The sequence below is a fragment of the Prionailurus bengalensis genome, chromosome B4 (assembly GCF_016509475.1).
Source record: "Prionailurus bengalensis isolate Pbe53 chromosome B4, Fcat_Pben_1.1_paternal_pri, whole genome shotgun sequence".
NCBI classification, from domain to species: Eukaryota; Metazoa; Chordata; class Mammalia; order Carnivora; family Felidae; genus Prionailurus; species Prionailurus bengalensis.
The window spans coordinates 126,577,315-126,591,611 of NC_057358.1; the positions used below are offsets into that span (position 1 = coordinate 126,577,315).

Genomic DNA, 14,297 nt, shown 5'->3' on the forward strand with positions numbered 1-14,297 from the left:
GGAATGGGAAAGAATACATAAATCTGTTAATAAAGCACCATGATCTGCAAAAGACAAAATGTTTCATAAAGATCTGAGGAAATAAAGGAATTTAAAGGAAAAACAGGGCAGTCTTAAAATTTTTAGTTACATGGCAGAAAGTACTGTAGCCTGTTTTTAATGTTTGATACTAATGCACAAACATGACAAAACGTCTCTGTGTTTTGATACTAATACAATGAAATACAAATATCTCTTAGACGACTGTGTTGAAGACTAAAAATGCAGATTTCTAGGTGTGACCCCAACTTTCGGAGTCTCTGCAGCGTGGGGCCTGGGACTGCAGTTGAACAGCCTCTACATGGGATCCCTGTGCTCTCTACAATTTGGGACCTGATCTAGAAGTAGGGAGCACTTCACTCTGTCCTAAGTAACTGTGGAACCAACTTAGACCCCTCCCTGGACAGAAGAGACTCAGAGACTTGGGAACCAGTTAGAGGAAGGTAGAAAATTGATTAGTGGGTATCTACTTATGGCCCAGTGCTGGCCATACATTCTCAGATTTAATCAGTATGGGAGAAGTAGCTCTTATTTACAAATATGAAACAGGCTTTCAGTGTTGGTTGAAATTTCCCATTATCACTTTTGAATTCGTGTAAGTCACAATTTCTCCAGCTTATGTCCAGAAACAGAAATGGGGCTACTCAGTAACTAGTCCTTCATTCTGCTGTTGGCATTCAGTGCTGACTATAGACACTTGATTTACCAGGCTAACTTGAGTTCCCTAGGAGTCTTATAATCCTATTTATTTTGGCAGCTAATTACATTTTGTCACAGAAGTGAATTTAGTGTAATTATAAACCGTTCAAAGGAAAGAATTTTGTTATTAGAACCTTTTTTCACAGAAGAAATAAAACTTGACTCTAGTGTCCATGTAAGGATGTCTCTCCTTGCTATATGGTTGATTTTGAATATTTAAAATTTTATTCATAGGAAGAGCTGAATAAGAATGCAATTATGGAAAAAGGCAGAAAGGTCCAAGGGCTAAAACTAATCGAACAGGATTTGGTCTAAGGGAAAATAAAGTCTGTGTACTGGAGGTTTTGCCATGAATATGGATTTCTAAAAAAATTAATCTTGTCAGGGGCGCCTGCGTGCCTCAGTTGGTTGAGTGTTGACTCTGGACTTTGGCTTAGGTCATGATCCCGTGGTCATGGGATTGAGCCCAATGTCAGGCTCCTTGCTGAGCGTGGAGCCTGCTGAAGATTCTCTCTGCCCGTCTCCGTCTCCTGCTCTCTCAAAGTTATTTAAAAAAATGAATCTTGTCAAGTCAGAGTAAGCTACAAATATATTTTTGTAACTGTAACTGCCTCTGGTTTTCCATGCCTGGACCCGAGCACCTAAATTTTGCTGATGTACTGACTAGGCTTTTTTTAAATTAATGGCCACTGAACTCTGCCAAACTTTCCTATAGACCTTCTTGTATGTTCATTTTCTTACTCCTCAAGATAACCATTTCACACCTTGTCTTTCCAGCCCTTCTGCAGTACTTCCCACTGGTTCTACTGCCCTCTGTAAAAAAGAGGCAACCTGACAGCACCTCTCCTCTCACACTACCCCCTCCATCAACCTGCCTACATCTGTTCCCATGTGGACCAGGACTATGATCTCTGCTCAGATCCACTCACTCCACTTTCACTTCCTGAAGGATATTAATCCTGCAGCTTTTCCATCTCTCCTCCAACTCTCTCCTGGGTCATATCCATCAGCATGTTCTGATATTTGGTTTCTTGAAAGAAAATTATGCCTCATCTTACAACTTCCATTTTCCTGCTTCCTTTTGCAGCAGCATTTGTTGAAAAACTTCATATAGTCCCTGCCTCTTACTCCTTTCCTATCCTGTCAACCCACTCTGGTTGCCTTCCTTTCTCAATGCACCAGTCACACTTGTTAGGGCCAACCAGTGATATCCTTTTTTGCCAAATCCGTGGCCGCTTAAAATCTGTATCTTAGTTAACCGCTCCATGGCACTCGGTATTATTAACCTTGCCCTCTGTCCTTGGCAGACTTCTTTGTGCCATTCCAGGCACAACCAGCCAGTACTATAAATCTGTATCTCTGGGCAGCCTCATTTAGAGTTGTAGCTTTAAATACCATAGATACTCAAATGACCCCAGAGTATTTATCTCTGGTCCTGACTTCTCACAGTTCCAACTGCCATTTGCCTGTTTGACATCTCAGATATCTAGTAGGTATCTCAAAATACAATAGAACTACTAAGGCAACCATATAATATATAATCAAAACTAGGACACTTTTGAGAATAAAAGATAAAGCTTACCATTGATAATTTTGTGAGGACAAGAACCAAACTAAACTCTTTCCAATGGTTTCCCATCACTCTTAATGAGATCCTGTTCCTTAGATGGCATTGTGATGCTCTTCTTATCTGGCACTCAATCCTGGCGTGGCTTTTATTGGCTGCCATTCTTTTTCTTGAACCTTCCTGTGTAGGTCACCTACCCTTCGGGTAGGTGACTTAACCCTTTCTCTGCCTGCATCGCATCTATAGAACAGTACATAGTGGTACTCAACTTTAAGGATTCTAAAGCACAGCATGCCTGGCTCTTAGTAGATGCTGCATAGAAATGTCTTTCACTATCCTAAGGAACCAAACAGATTTGGATGGTAAGGGTTACTTGCATTTGCTGAATGAATAAAAACATGGCCTGTATTTTTTATAGGTTTTTCATTACTTAAGGCCATGCACACATAGCACATAGATGTTTGAATGTCAGAGTCAACAGTTTGGTTGTCTATTTGTTACAGAGTTCAAGCTCCACAGATGAACGTGAGCCAGTCTTTATCTGGGTAATGTATATCTTGGAACAAGATTTAGAAAGAGAAACTTGGAATACTAACTAAAATCAGTACCAACCGTCACACACTTTCCCTTTCAGAGAGCCAGACCTGGATTTTCAGAGTTTTCTAAAAAGTTGCTTACTTCAAATGTATGTAAGTTAGATCATTTCACATTTAAGGAATTTTACAATTTTCATAAAAATCCCTAAATTTGTTGTTAGCACTCCTTTGGCATGTCAGGTAAGGGCATGACTTTTCTCATGCCAACTCCTAAGCAATCCTTTTACTGTTCATAGGTTTGAACAGAAGTCAGATCATAGTACATCTGGGCCCTGTCGCTTGGCAGGCAGGCTGCTCTAAGCTTATTTCCTTGTCTGTAAAACGGGGAAAGTAACGCACGTAAGAGTTCTCTGAGATGGTCAGTTTTAAGCTCACCACACAAATAAGCTCTATTCTTTTTGGATGAGAAATACTTTGTTCTCAAAGGCACTTGCTTATCCCAACCAAGAGATGAAATCAGCTTGCTCTTAAAAAAAATGTATTAGAAGTTTGCTTATTGTTTCACTTAACACTAATCTATAGAAATCAGACCACATTAGAGTGATGTTTCAGAGCTGGTGGTGAGGAAGAAGACAGAGTCTGTGTTCCAGATGAAATGTGCTATTTAAATAAAAATATATCCATACTTTGAATTAAGGGAGTGTACTTGTCAGTATCTTAGAAATGATTCACTCGCAAAGTATCACTCTGATGTGCCATTTACTAGTATAGGAGTTTTTGAAATAGCTCAAAGTCAAAATTACCAACTTTATTTAAAATAAATGCAGTTTATATCTTAAAATATAGCAAATGAGTCAGAGATTATCTACTCAGATGTAACTTAAGACAACTCAGAAGCTAAGCAGTTTCTTAAAAATTACTAGTGCCTACAAACTGACGCCAGTCCCTGCTACTCAGCTTCACTCTGCAATGCTAGAAAGCAGCCGCAGTCTGCAAGTTACTCTTCAATGTTTAATGGTGCCACAGGGTTAAACAATGGCCTTCCTTTTTTGGCCTGAATTTTGCCGAAGTTAGCCTCAAATTCTTTTTTTGTTCCACTTAGATTTACCAGATGTCCATCCTTTATTCTATAGCCTAAGGAATTCAGTTTCTTTATCCTGTACTGTACTATCTGCGGTGTTAATTCAAGAACCATTGGCGTCTCTTTTATCTGAGCTATGGAAATTCCTTCTTTCAATAATCCCTGAATTCTCTCTTCCAAAACTGGAACAGAATAATATAAAATGGCAGGACATTTCAAAACTAATTGCTTCAGGTCATGATCTGTGCATTTAAAAACATTTTTAGAGAAGGAAATGCTGTTCTGTATACTTCTGGGGCAAAGGTGAAAAAGAAATCCTTTGAGTTTGGAGAGAAGCTGGAGAATATCAAAGTTTGTGAAACCTTGCTCCTGGAGAAATTCTAGTGTTTCCTTTATAGCTGCAGAAGAATTCAGCAAAATAAATGGGTTTTGGCTTAATAATTTCAGTAACCAAACTTTCACGTTGGCCTCGGAGCCACCTAAATTTAGGTAACTCTCTTGGAGAATACTTATCATTTGCTTATTTTTCTCAATAGGATTATGAAAAATATTAGATGCAGTTGTCAAAAACCGGCTAATGACCACATTTTTGAGTCCCAACTCTTGAAAGAACTGAATGTTCAGCTTCTGAGTTTCCTGGTCTGTAACAGTAAAGAAAGATTCTGGAAACTGTTCTATTAACTTGACTAACTCTTGCTCATTTTTGCAGACCAACTGCCAGAGTTCTCTCTGGGTGTTAACAGCCGTTGGACTGCAGACAATTGCTTCTGGGCAGCGTTCCAAAATACTGGCTACAGCGGTTTCATTAGCACCTAGTTGTTGTAAAACATTTGCGATTTCTTCAACATAGGTTTCATCCTCAAAAAGTACCCATCCTTTTAGTCTACGAATTTTCCTGATGTCGACTGAAAATTTATAGAGCTTTTCCACTGTTCTTTTATTTTCTTTGTTTGACTGATGATCATTTGTATAGGTGAAGCACGCTAGAAAGGGTCTGTATTTTGGAGCCGATAGCATCTTTCTGAAAGAACACAGCCTGCAGGGCTGGGATCTTATCAGCAACTTCCACAACATGCCTGCAACCATTGGCTAATTGCCACCGTCCTGGGACTCAGAAGGTACTTATTGCACCTGTAAGAAAGAAAATGCAGGTTTTAACATATGGAGCACAAATTTGGGCTGTCAGTAGTAAGCACAGAAATAACATGGATGTAAATTAGACAGGAAAACTGAATTTTGCCAAAGTTGGCTTCAAACTTTTTGTGGAATATTATATATATCCTCTTATGTATAAAGTAACTAACATACCTCATCACAACTTAGACATCTTCTACACTATAAACATTGTGTGAGCTTTGCCACAACCTTATGAAGTAGTTTCCATTTTACAGACCAGTAGTAAGGCCACAAACAGTTCAAAGATTCAAAGACCTCAAATGTCATTCTGATACAAATTCCCTTTTCTACAACTCGTTATGTTTTTCTTTAGGAGACATATTTTACTAATACACACACACACACACACACACACACACACTTTTGGTTTTTTTTTTTTAACATTTTACATTTTCAAGTTTATGTTTAGCTGAAGCAAATACTTACGGGGGGGAGTCATCTCTAATTTTATATTTTAGAGTAAATACTTTTGCTAAATAATTATTACCCAAAGTCATTTTATTGAAAATAATAAGTGTAAGCTTGTTTCGTCAGAATTATGTGAAAATCCTTTTCATAAACCTAAAATTAAGGTAAATCTTAGCTAGGCAAAATGAGAAACGCTGTGACTGCCCCAGTGGAGCAGTGGGCAGTCACACTAAGTGGAACGGGGTCCATACTTGCACAATAGTCTAACGAGCTGCCCCCACTTGACAGCTTTACGTACCTAGAGATGGCTACACTGTGCTTCCTGCATTATCGACTTCCGTGCTATTTTCTTGTTATTCTCTGGTAATTAAAACATCCCTAGTTTACTGTTTGAACTTTCAGCACGTGAGAGTGGTTAAGTGTCACATCCCTGGCATAAAAGCATGTAGTGCTGAACTATTTAGCTAGTTAACAGCCTTCCTTATTATTTGTAGGTTTGAAGGAAAGTTGAAAAAAGCCATAATCCAATCCCGGATAGTTGTGAAACTATTTAATAATGCCATTGCCACATATGCCAAGGACTTTTCACTTTCAAGCCTGTCCCAACTAATGCAAATAAATCACTATTCTCTAAGGAAAAATAACAAGTAACAATGTTCTCATTTTGGTTTACCATTTGTAATAATAGCTCATTGTTAGTGTCCATGGTGTCTAAAATAACTGTAGGCGTAGTTTCTGTTTTACTTCGAGTGGTTCAACCAGTTTTTTTTTTTTTTTTTTAATGTAATTCCTAATACTAGTTTCCTTTAGATGATTCCTAAAGAGCCAAGATATAAATATTAGGCTATTTTATAAAATTTCTAAGAGGACCATGGATTTTAACAGGAAGGAAGAGGGAGATACTGCATAATAATGGGCACATGGAGCCCCACACTCCACAATCTTGGGCCTCACATCTGTACCACATGCTGGAAGGAGCATGGACTCCGTGGTCAAGATGCCCATGTTCAGTCCTGGTTCTAATTTATGGGGTCATCTTGGGAAAGTTACTTAGCCTCAGATTAAGAATGTAAACAAGTAGTGACTAGAACAGTGTCTCACAGTAAATGTTCAATACTACTACAATATAGTAAATGTACTACTACTCCTCAGGATCATCTGTAAAATGGAGACAACTTTAACTTGACATAAACTTTACAGGAATACCGTGAGGGTTCAAATGCATGTCCAGGACTATGCACAAAGCCTGGTACATAGTAAGTACTCAATAAATAGTAGCCATTACCAGGAAATATCTGGAGCTAAAATTCTTGTAGTAATAGGAGTTTAAATTGTATTTTAGACAGAAGTACATTATTTACAAAGAGTAAGTGAAAATTGTGAAAACTATTTTAAATGCCTCGGTCGTCCCAAGTGACAGTTTATAAAAGCAATACGTTCTCACTTCAGAGGATCTGCCCAACTCTGAAAAGAATAAGGAAGTGAAAAAAGTCACAACTCTACCACCTATAGACAACTGTTCATATCTGACATACATGTCTGTTTTTTTTTTTCTGATTCTTGCACCCTTTATTATAATTTTGAACTACATACAAGCAAGGTTACCTGGTATATGAGAATTAGGGTGTAAGCTCAGCCTACAATTTGAAATTGTGAAGACTCAGAATTTTTCTTGAAAATGTCTTAAACCGGCACCACATTAAATACCAACATAATGTCTTCTAGGGAAGTCCAGTCCAGCAAGGGGTTCCTCAAGCAGTGGAGCAGATCCCAGTGTTTGGCTAAGCACCAGATGAAATAGTTGGCTTAGTGTGGGGGTCACATTACACAAAATGACAGACTAAACACTAGCACCACATTGACCACAGCAAGATGCTCCTGCCCAACGAGGCTGAGGGTAAAGCAGGCCGTCTCACATTTCCTGCTTACTCCAGGGTGAACTATCGTGTGCTCAGGTGGGTTGTCTCATAATTTAAGCTGCCTGTCTTGCTCTTTCTTTCTCTCTGATGAGCAAACACAGTTGACGAAGAAAAGTGAAAAGCACAAATGTTGTGAATCCTCTGTAATTAACACACATTTATATATACACAGTTTATTTATTCTATTTTTTAATCCACTCTAAGTATCTAAACTTGGCATCAAAAACACTCTAAACATTTAAAATGAGCACATGACATATGGGATAGATATAATTTTGTGATTCATTCCGTAACATCAAGTATGCTATTATTTTCTTTTAGAATGAATTCCTAGGAATGGAATTATTGAAGAGGAGTATGTGAACATTTGAAAAGCTAGGTTGTTACTTTATAATCCAGAACAAATGTCAGATGACCTTGTCACAAGCAGTATGACCGATTTTCTCATTAGTTTTAATTATATTTTGTAAAAAATGAACACAACACTAATTTAACTGTTTTCTTGTATTAATGAGGCAGAGCTTAATGAATTATTTTGACCATCTATTTCCTTTAGTGAATTAGCTATTCCTGCCTTAAAAAAAAATTTTTTTTTTAATGTTTGTTTCTTTTTGGAAGAGAGAGAGAGAGAGAAAGAAACACAGACACAGAATCTGAAACAGGCTCCCGGCTCTGAGCTGTCAGCACAGAGCCGGACATGGGGGCTTGAACTGGTGAACTGAGAAATCATGACCGAAGCCAAAGTTGGACCCTTACCTGACTGACTCACCCAGGTGCCCCTATTCCAGCCTTTTTAAATAGCAATCTTTCTGCTTTTTAAAAATTGACTTAGATAAACTCTTCATATATTAAAAAAATAATCCTCTTGTTTTTGGAAAGATTTTCTCCAGTTCACTTTTAGTTGTTGAAGGTACATTCCAGCATACCAAAATGGTTACTTTTTTTTTATTGTGCTAAGATATAAATTTTTCTCATTTAACCTTTTAAAAAAATTTATTTACTTATTTGTTCAGAGAGAAAGTCAGAGTGTGCGCAAGCAGGGAAGGAGCAAAGGAAGAGAGAGAGAGAATCCACAGGCTTGATGCTCAGCATGGAGCTCGACGCAGGGCTCGATCCCATGACCCTGGAATCATTACCTGAACCAAAATCAAGAGTCGGACACTCAACGGACAGAGTCACCCAGGCACCCCCCATTCTTACCATTTTTAAGTATACAATTTTCAGTGGCATGAAGTAAATCCACAATGTTGTACAACCACTACCATGATTTCCAGAACTTTCTCATCACCCCAAACACAAACTCTATTCCCATAAAACAGTAATTCCCCACTCCTTCCTCCTCTCAGCCCCCTTGTAACTTCTATTCTACTTTTGGTCTCTAGGAATTTGCCTATCCTTGGTACTTCATATTAGTGGAGTCTTACAATATTTGTCCCATTGCATCTGGCTTGTGTCACTTAGCATAATGTCTTCAAGGTTCATACATAATATAGCATGTGTCAGAACAAAGTGGTTAATTTTAAGTGGTCGCAGGGTCATGGAAGTTTCCCTTGATGATTCCTACTGCTTTATGCACTACATGATGACAAAAATTCACCCATACATCCTTCTATATTTTTGTTTGATTTAAAAAAGCTCCTTTAATTCACTTGAAATTTCTGTTATGAGCGGCAAGTCTAAACAGATTATCAACAGTTTGGCTATCTCCAAGCACTGTTTTTGAACAGTCCTTTCCTTCCCCATGATTTGTGAGGCCTCCTTTACTATACATTAAATGTAGCTTTGGGGCGCCTGGGTGGCTCAGTTGGTTAAGCATCCAACTCTTGCTTTTGGCTCAAATCATGATCTCACAGTTTAGGAGACCGAGTCCCAAGTTGGGCTCTGCACTGACAGTGTGGAGCCTTCTTGGGACCCTCTCTCTTCCTCTCTCTGTCCCTCCCCAGTTCATGCTCTCTCTCCCCAAATAAATAAGCACGAAAAAAAAAATGCAGCTTTTCATTCTACCTAGCTTCCATCCTCAATTCCCTATTATTTTGCAATTCCCTGAATAAGCCAGGAGGCTAATTTCTTTGCTGCATACTTGGCCCCCTCTGCCAGACCATTCTAAAACAATCTCTGGGGCAATTCACTCTTGCACATCCCCCACCAAGGATGTCAAATCTCCTCAGCTTGGACCTCTAGCTTCCCTCAACCCCTATTCTACTCTCAACCAATGCTCTTGCCTCTAATCTGTGCAAAGAAAGGAGAGCAACTCATCACACCAAACTTAAATCTTCTGGTATCTCCCCTCTGCTACAAGTATACCCTTCAGTATCCAGGGTAATCCCTGCCCTGTACTGATCCCAACCTGTCCGGCCTGAGACATCCAGACCCTTTCTTCCTTCTAAAATCACTCTTTCAATTGTCCTCCTCTCTGGGGCTCCCACCTTTCAATTCAAAGTCTCTTCTCACTGCCACTCCACCTAAAACCCTATTTTCTCTTACTCTCAGTTAATTCTCACAGATCTTTCTTTTCTCTCCATTTCCTCCCCTCCTCCCTACATAGATCCCAATAAAGACAATTTCCATGTGATTAGAGCCAATGAGCACTTTTAGCTCCTCTCTCTTTTGACCTCTGCAGCTTTCAGCACAGTTGACCACTTTCTCCATGAAATATTCTCTCACCTGATTTCCAGGACTCCCCATCCTCCCAGTTCTCCCCCTTCCTTCCTCCACTCTGACTTCCCTTCATCTGTCTCCTTTGCAGGCCCATCTTCAAGACTTGATTTAGACCCTCTCCCCTTCTTACCTTACAGTTTCTCCTTAGAGATCCTGTTTTCATCCAGGGCTTCAGTTAATCACTTGAGCTTCTCTCCAACTTCTCAAAATGTGATCTTGTCATGTCCCTGCAATAAACTTTTCAGTGGCACTTTAGGATAAAGACATAAAACAAAATAAAAATGCCTTATACCATGGCCTAAAAGGCCTCTCTGTCTGGTCTCTGTCACCACCTGAATCTGTGCCTGCACCTTCCCCAACCACCCCCCACCCCGGCCAAAAAAAAAAAAAAAAAAAAAAATCCACCAGTTCTTTTCAGTCTCTGGTGCTCTACATGTTCACACCACAGGGTCTTTGAAGACTGAGAGCTGTTCCCCATGCCCAAAGTACCCCTGTCTAACCCCTAGGTCTGTCACTTTCTTAGACCTCCTTGACTTTCATAAACAGATGAAGCCTCCTGCCCTCATTATAGGCTCTCACAGCACCAAGGACTGGTCCTTGGTGCCACCTGTCATTGTTGCAGCTGTTCATTCTGTCACCCTCCATGAGGGCAGAGACTGGTCATCACCACGTTCCAATGAATTGCTTCCCTACACTTCGCTAGACTGGCATTTGCTGACTCTAAGAGGCTGGGCAGGTGGACCTTTGTGTGTGCTCTTCCACAGCACCCTGCTCTTGACCCTAACTCCTCTAAGTTCTCCACCCATTCAACCAGTTTTTTTCTTTTTCTCTTTTTTTTAAGCTCATGCTGTGTTGTTAGACATTACACTAGACACTAGCTCTTCTGCTAAAATGTTTCTTCATACCTTGGGATCACAAACAGCACTGGAGAACCTGGTGAGAGCCACAGACTCTCCGCAAGCACTGGGAGGGCAAGGTCTGTGTGCCGTTCTGCTCTGTCTCTTGCACCCAGCAAAGAACTTGGTCCACAGGGGAACAAAATCAGTATTTGTTAACTGAAACTAAATGAACAAACCAAGTTGGTGAGGCATCCTAATGTGGTGGCTAAAACTGTGATCTGTATGGGCTTAACTCCTGGTCATGAGTTGTGCTGTGACTTAAGGAAGTCATGTCACCTTTCTGAGCCTCAGTGGGGAGTGTCAGGAAAACGGGGACCCTACATCCTGGGTGACTGTGAAGACTAAATTGGGCTAATACCATAAACTACTTACAGAGTATTCAGAAAATTTATTAAGTTATCACAACCACCCGTTTTAATTTTTTTTTTAATGTTTATTTTTGAGAGACAGAGACAGAGACAGACAGAGCATGAGTGGGGCAGGGGTAGACAAAGAGGGAGACACAGAATGCGAAGCAGGCTCCAGGCTCCGAGCTGTCAGCACAGAGCCCGATGCGGGACTCGAACTCATGAACTATGAGATCACGACCTGAGCCAAAGTCGGACGCTCAACCGACTGAGCCACCCAGGCGCCCCAACAACCCATTTTAAAGATGAAGAAACAGATGCAGTAAAGTAACTTGCCCAGGGTTGCTCAGCTAACAAAGGGCAGGCCTTGGATTTAAACCCAACAACTTGAGGGGCGCCTGGGTGGCGCAGTCGGTTAAGCGTCCGACTTCAGCTCAGGTCACGATCTCGCGGTCCGTGAGTTTGAGCCCCGCGTCGGGCTCTGGGCTGATGGCTCAGAGCCTGGAGCCTGTTTCCGATTCTGTGTCTCCCTCTCTCTCTGCCCCTCCCCCGTTCATCCTCTGTCTCTCTCTGTCCCCAAAATAAATAAACGTTGAAAAAAAAATTTTTTTTAAATAAAAAAAATAAACCCAACAACTTGGTTCTAGGGTACAGCTCTTTCCCTGTGCCCTACACAGTAATAATGCTCTTACCAAATGTGTGTTAAGTCACAATGTGGGCTATTCTGAAGCATTTCTGAGGAGTGAAATACACAATTTCATCCTTAACAGTCCCCTCTACAACACCACTAATTTCAATTAAGTTCTACCTTTATAACATGTATGATCTGCTGACAGTTTCAAATTAACCCCAGTGTTTATAGGTAAAAACGAGGACCGAAGGAAAAGACTCTCGGGCAATAATCCACAGCCACACATCCATCTCGTGGGGCCCGCGCGTTTCCAGAGAAACTTCTGACCTACGGCGCCGAGGCATCCACCCTCGCCAGGCAGACGGAGTTGGGCGACTGAACAGGAGACTGGTTTCGCCGTGCGCGGCCCAAGGTCCCCAGCCCCTGGCCCCCGCCAGTCGGCCCCTGCGATGCTGGTGGTGCTCACCCCCAGGGGCGGAGAAGGCGTTGGGACTCACCTGTCCGCTCCGTTGAAGACACAGTCGGTCCCGGGTCTCTGGCTCCGTCTTTCCTCCCTCCCCCCCGCGAAGGTTTCCCTTGGTGGGCCGTCTTCCCCAGGCCTGGGAACAGGATCAAGGTCCCGAGACCAGGGTCCCAAGAAGCCGGCGAATTTCCCTCAGGAGTGCCACCCAGGCCACCAGCCCCTCTACCCACAGCCAATCACGAAGCAGGAGACCTGAGAGCACCCCCCCCTCCCCCCGCCCCCAGACGTGAGCTCGCAGACGTATGTCCCTGGAGTCCCAACGCAACCAATCAGGGCGCAGGACACAAGTTACGTGACCCTACGCAAAGCGGGGCTGCGCGGAGGAGGCCTGCCAGCGTGGGAATCAGCTTTCCTGGGAACCGAGCCAGGAGCCAGCAATTACTGCGGCTGATTTCACACCCTTTCCTTACCAGCATTTAGGAAACGGGAGTTCCGGTCATTTTGTCCCTTGAGGAATGTCACCAGCCCATAAGAAAAAATGTAGAATTCAGAAGCCGCTGTGTCTTTAAGCAATAGCCATTTAGAATTCCCAAAATAATTTCATAGGAAAGAACTAATTTATAAAAGAAATGTAGTCAAAACAAAACAACCCCCAAACCTCTTTGGAACATATCTAGTCTCCCTGCTACCCCCCTCCCACCCGCCCCCAGTAGTCAGCGACTGTCTGATTCGTCTTTAAAAGCCTCTCTCCTGCTGCTTTCACCTGAACACTTGTTTTTTCCGACAAACTGTCCAGTTCCATTCTAATTATTACCTGTGATGCTCACCTTATAAACTAATTTCTCCTTAAAGCCAGTCTCAGTGTCCATCCCATTTATTCTCACATTTATCTATCAATCAACAAATATTTATGGTATGCCTATTAAGTGCCAAGCATGTGAAACCGCAATGAGAAGACACCGGTGGACAAGACAAAGGGGGTTTTAAAAGTACATTCCCTGTCGTGATGGAGTTTACATGTAGGACAGTGGAGGACAAAGACATTAACAACCGATAACATGATTAATCCCAAGTACAGTTAAATATTTCCAAAGACAGGGTGCCCCCACCCTGCCTAGTTGTCCTATGCTCCTGTGTAGAGCTGGAGTCAGGAAAGCTGTGATTTTCCCAGGCTGGAGGTCTGTGCACACTGTGCACAGTTCTAACAGCCTAAACTCACATCACTGTAATTCTTCCAGACTGCCCTCTCGCCTCGTGAACTCCTTGTGGATACTTAAGAATTTATTTTCCTATGAACAATATTTGGCACATGATAGGAACTCAGAAAATGCTAATTTGAGTCCACCCTTAATATTCACTTTGTGCTCAACAGGCTTTTTGAGAGGGACCAACATCTGCACCTTAAATTACACAGACTAGCAACAAGAATCCTAGCTCCTTCTCTCAGGATCATCTTTGGTCTCCAGGACATTCTAGAATTAAATGAGTAGCTAATGCATATGATGAGGTCAGGGAGTGATTGTCCAGTAACCTTTCTTCCCCTGAGTTACCCTTAAATAAAAATCCTATTACTCATGGCTTTATTGAACACTTTTTCCTGTGATATAAGGATTTGGGGTCCGGACCAAACAAAATATTTCACTGCATTTAGGAAAAGGAATTGGAGTAGGTTACAGAGAAGAGAAGGAAGTCAAGGAATGTAGTAAATTCAAGCGCCTTACAACTGCATGCTGCAGTCACTGCTCAGGAGGGAGGGAGCAGATATGTACACTAGGGAGCTGGCAGCTTAGCTTGTACCAGGGTTCCACAGACTTGTGTAAGAAATGGTAATACCTATTACCCTGTGCATTGTAATCAAAACTTGAAACTGACCA

The 14,297-nt window shown here is 41.5% G+C and overlaps 1 protein-coding gene across 6 annotated transcripts; it reads right to left on the reverse strand.

The window, feature by feature from the left end:
- Positions 1 to 3,581: 3,581 nt before the first annotated feature.
- Positions 3,582 to 12,649, reverse strand: MTERF2 (mitochondrial transcription termination factor 2). 6 transcript variants are annotated; one of them, XM_043562430.1, is made up of 4 exons: positions 12,458 to 12,649; positions 10,989 to 11,102; positions 10,214 to 10,333; positions 3,582 to 5,053 (listed from the first exon to the last, which is right to left on the reverse strand). In XM_043562430.1, the coding sequence occupies exon 4, from the start codon at positions 5,006 to 5,008 to the stop codon at positions 3,839 to 3,841; it is 1,170 nt and encodes a 389-aa protein (XP_043418365.1). In that variant the 5' UTR covers positions 5,009 to 5,053; positions 10,214 to 10,333; positions 10,989 to 11,102; positions 12,458 to 12,649; the 3' UTR covers positions 3,582 to 3,838. The 6 variants fall into 6 exon arrangements, with proteins under 6 accessions (XP_043418365.1, XP_043418364.1, XP_043418368.1 ...); XM_043562429.1 differs by having other exon boundaries at positions 10,989 to 11,144; XM_043562433.1 differs by lacking the exon at positions 10,989 to 11,102 and having other exon boundaries at positions 10,214 to 10,310.
- Positions 12,650 to 14,297: the final 1,648 nt, after the last annotated feature.